This window comes from Solanum stenotomum, chromosome 12, assembly GCF_019186545.1.
Source record: "Solanum stenotomum isolate F172 chromosome 12, ASM1918654v1, whole genome shotgun sequence".
In the NCBI taxonomy this organism is placed as follows: domain Eukaryota; kingdom Viridiplantae; phylum Streptophyta; class Magnoliopsida; order Solanales; family Solanaceae; genus Solanum; species Solanum stenotomum.
In genome coordinates this window covers 34,184,626-34,189,422 of record NC_064293.1, presented here as the reverse complement: position 1 = coordinate 34,189,422, position 4,797 = coordinate 34,184,626, and the positions used below count along the sequence as shown (strand labels likewise).

Here is a 4,797-nt window from a genome sequence, read left to right as displayed (position 1 = left end):
TTGCAAAAAGATTGAACTAAGTGTACACTACACACTTTACCTTTTTCTTTTATTTCACACTCGATGTTTGGTGGTACTCAAAGCTGACTAGCTAAATCCAAATTTATGTTTAATACCCAAGGCCGACTAGCTAAATTCAAATTTGCACATTACAAGGCTCATTTCTGAATTAACTCTGAGAAGTCGGAAATATTCATTTGCAAATATTGGTTATTTGTCAATAGGTTTTTCATTCAGAACAGAGAAAAATAGGAAATAAAAACACCATGTGCAAGTACCTAGATCCAATATTCAAAGCAAAGATACCATGCACAATGTTAATATTCATTATATTTACTATGTATTTTAAGTAATAGTTTATACACATTATTATATAGTCTGATATGCAAGTTGCAGGCATATGTCTGTCATTCTTTAACGTACAATTTGAGGAATAAACAACATTTTTAGCTATTTTTTAATGCAGAGAAAAAGGGTACCTCATGCCCTTTTCTTTTTTTGTGATATATATACCAAAGAAAACAATGACGTATGCTTGTTGGGCCCACAACCTGACTGAGCCTACTTTGCCTTTTGTCTCACCGCCCAATCTTTTCTTCACTATACTCCAAATCATCCACTTCACAGCCCTGAACCACTTTCACTATGTGGGCCCAAAAGCCCACTTAATACTTTTGGACCAAGGCCCATCATTTTCCAAAACATAAAGTCCGTACCGCCTAAAACTCACGCGCCACCGTAATTTGTTTTTGATAAACTCATTTTATTGAAGGAAGTTAGATAGCTGGATCGCTAAACAATTTACATGCTACGGCCGGAGAGTGGAGATCCACCACTGTGATTGAGGCGGCGCGTGGTGATTTAGAGCGAGTGGGGATGTGGTTTTATCCCATTAGTGCTTGGACGGAGGAGTCACCGGAGATAAATATACCTGACTTTGGACTACTGTTTGACCGATTTTAAACCCGGGAACCACCGTGAACGCCACCTTGAATTCGCCCCCGGCGAAGGAGAAAATCTCGTCTGTGACGCTTTCCATGTAGACCTCAGAGAATCTAGAGCTCTTCCGAACTTGAAAAATGCTAACTTGTTGATCGAAAGAGAATGCTAAGCAATGCAAAAGCCACACGCGCCGACCCATCTCGCTGAAAACTTTGAAGAACTCTGTTTCCGGGAACTCGCCGGAGTTTACAAGTTTCCTCTGGTTTAAGTTCCCGGAGAAGGAAAACTCCATTTTTGGATGAACTAAATGAAGGTATTTGGCTTTCAAGAATTTCCCAAATAGAGAAGAAGGGTTCTGTTTGAGAAAAGGAGTGACATTCACAGATTTCAACTTCTTGAACTGATCGAAGAAGAAATTCCGGCGTTGGGTCACGCCGGAAAATAAAGAATCGTCATTCTGAACTGAAAAAGTAGGCTCGTTAAACCCACTGAAAATCTCTCTGCAAACAAAAGATTCAAACGCAAAAGCCCTATGATTACTCTTGTGGAAAGTGACACCATTTTGAATAGATTTCGTAGCAGCATCTATATCCCAATTTGCAGACTCCATTTCCCGAATCAAGAACTTGACAAAATTTCGGATAGATCTCATGGCATAGTGTAAAACCATGATGAAATCTTTAGGATTTACATCTGAAAATTTGACGTTGTCAAGAATGGAGAATGATCCACTGGCGTTGAGCTTCCTTTCGAGTGATTTATTGTTGTGAATGGTTTCTTGTAACTCCTTTTGTAGAGAAGATATGTTGTACCCTTTAGATTCAATTTCTCCCTGCATTTTCTTCATGGTGATTTCATACGTTTTCATGACAGATTGCTGTTCTTGAATCTCAGCAAGCATTAAAGTTACATGGGGTGGTGAAGAATCAATTTGTTTTTTGATATAACTGTGTTTAAGCTCAGACAAAGCTTTGAGTTCATCCACCACAGCTTGATCTGCAACTTGAATAGCTTCACTATCATAAGGGAACTGAGCCAACTGAAGCTCAGCATAAGCAGCTTTAACAGAAGAAATTGTAGCAAAAAGCTTAGCAACAAAAGCCTCCATAACAGCTCTGTTCTTGGTATGCTCTTTACACTCTTCAATTTCTTCTTTATCAAAGTGCTGCGACTCACAACACCTAAGCTTTTCTTGAGGTATGAGTAGGCAAAACCCATTGTTGGAAAATGGTTTTGAAGAGTTTTTCCGATGGATTACTCTCTGAAATGTCTTAGCTAACCTGCTTTTACTAGGAGCTGGAGCTGGAGCTGGTCTCACAGATTCCATTTTTATTTTGCTGAAACAGAGTAGGCAAGCAAAATCAGTGATTTTAGGACATGAAAAATGGAGTCTTGAGAAGTGTGAACTGAAGGAAGAAAGCAAAAGGGTGTGCTGAGAAAGTGGAAAAAGGAGAATAAATGGGGAGAGGGGAAAAGGAGGGAAAAGTAGAGTCCTCTTGTTTGATTCAAGGTTGAAGATGAAAGAAAATGGAAGTTGGGTAGTAAAAGCCAAGATTTGGCGCGAGAGAGAGGAATAGACAAGTCATTATTGTGTATTATATGGAGACTTAAATAAGCTAAGATAAAAAATTCATTCTTTTAAACGTTCTCGTATTGAAATCCTACTAATTCAAATTTTTCTATTAAAAGATTTTATATCGCCAACTCAAATTCAAAATCTTTGATTAAGGATGAAACACATTCTTAGGGGTAAAAGAAAATAAATTTATCCAACTACCATTGAAATAATTTGCTGGTCATTTAAGTTACTGAAATTGAAGAGTGTATATTAAAAGCAAAGATTTCTAAAATCATTCAAGTGTTTGATATTTCTTTCTCTTTCATGGATTCTTCTTCAGCACAAGTCTCACCTATGATCTAATGATTTTGCATTGTTCTGACGATTTACTATTTGATCTTTAACATTTTTAGTGATAAACTTCTTTTCATTCGTATAGTCGTTTATTTTAATTGGTGGTGGTATATAATAATATACTTGGTGAAATTAAATAAATAATGTTTGACGAGTTAAGTAAACTGCATATAAATTTTATCACTATCTTGTAAAAGTAACGAGTTATTTCTTAAAAACCTTCCGCTCAAATTCAAGTAAAAGAAATAGTGAAAAAAATAAATTTAGAAATCAAAAGTTCATACAAAAATTTATTATCTAATCTATTTTGATTCAATTCATTTCAATTCAAGTAATCAATTATTATCATTTATTACTCAATTTATTTTAACCTTCCTAAAATAACTCAACCTACCGTTTTAACGCACCAAAATTAACTCAACCTACCGTTATATACTAGTACATTTTATTATGATTTTCTATTTTCACGAGGAGAATGCGTTAGGAGTATTGCCTATTATTATAAGTGATGAAGGTGTAAAGTAGGTAGTAGACACTGTTTAATAATGTGGGGTCCACTTAATGAATCCTTCCCCAAATACCCAAAAGAAAAAACACTACTCCTTCCTATTTCATATTTTATCCACTTTATTAAATAAAATAATTATGCTTAATTATTTATTTATTATAGTATAAAATGAATTACAATATTCACATTTTCTCTTATGGTTAATATTTTTTTTGAAAGACTAAAAATAATTTATAAATTTCAAAATAATAACAAAGGAAGGGATAAAGAATATATTAATAAGCTTATTCATTTTTTATTGGAAACAAGTTATGTCAAAATTAAATTATCTTGATATAAATTATTTTACTAAATCTATGAGATAACTTATCTCATTACTAAGATATAAATGATGAAATAAAAAATCTCAAAACTGTTTAATACCTTCAATCAATAATCCTACCTTTTATTTATGAAATTATTATACTTTATATTTCACGCAAAAACGACTTCTAAAAAGTATTGGGTACTACAATACGGACCTTGTTTGACTTGAGGCATGAGAGAGGGGCCTCCAAGTTAGTTGGTGGGGGTACTTAAGAATCTATTATTCATGTCCTTCTGTATGTCAAACTGGCAACAACTATCTCTCATTAAATCACTCTACTTTCATTAGAGGTTTTAAGACTAGTAATTAACCTCAATTAGAAATTTAAGTATTATATATAATATTATTTGAGTTTATACAAAGTTTTAAAAGCAATTGTGAAATTTTAAAGTTTAAGTTATATTTTATTATAATAAAATAACATTATTTTTCAACGAAAAAATGTATCATATACATTGAGCAGAATTAAGAGGAATACTAAAAATATAGTCAATTAGACAAGTTATAGGGAAAAATCTTTTTGTCCAGAATGATATTTTTTCTATGTTATTTTGCTTTTTAAAATATTTTTATCATTTTAACTTTAATATCTTTTAATTAAAAAATGAAAAAAAATTAATTTATTTTAAAATAAAAAAATATTATAAACTTTTTAAATTTCTGACCAAATTTTCTGATCATTTAGCATTACCTCAAATTATAGATTACTGATTAATAATACATTGCCATTATTCTGAGTTTTAAAGAAACTGCGCAATGCATTGCGGCGGTGGCGAACATTTTATTCCTTATTCTATAGTTGTTTGAACCATTTGATACGCATCGTGATATTGTTTTTAATAAATTTAGTGACACTTACCACAATATGGAGTAATTAATTTCTATGTTGCCGTTTTTCGGAAACACAACTTTGATGTTGAGAGTTTACTAATACACCACAAAAAATGTTTTGCAGGGCATGCAATTGCTTTTTTCTTAATTAGAAATCTCAAGCATTTAACATTAAAAAAATTAGTAGAGAACAGTACTTTCGAACGGGCCTTATTAAGCGTAAATTCAAATTAATCA

At 32.6% G+C, this 4,797-nt stretch overlaps 1 protein-coding gene across 1 annotated transcript; it reads right to left on the bottom strand.

Annotated features, from left to right (window-relative positions):
* Nucleotides 1-507: 507 nt before the first annotated feature.
* Nucleotides 508-2,461, bottom strand: LOC125849381 (protein GRAVITROPIC IN THE LIGHT 1). Its single transcript, XM_049529449.1, has one exon. The coding sequence runs from the start codon at nucleotides 2,267-2,269 to the stop codon at nucleotides 893-895; it is 1,377 nt and encodes a 458-aa protein (XP_049385406.1). The 5' UTR covers nucleotides 2,270-2,461; the 3' UTR covers nucleotides 508-892.
* Between the last annotated feature and the right edge of the window lie 2,336 nt (nucleotides 2,462-4,797).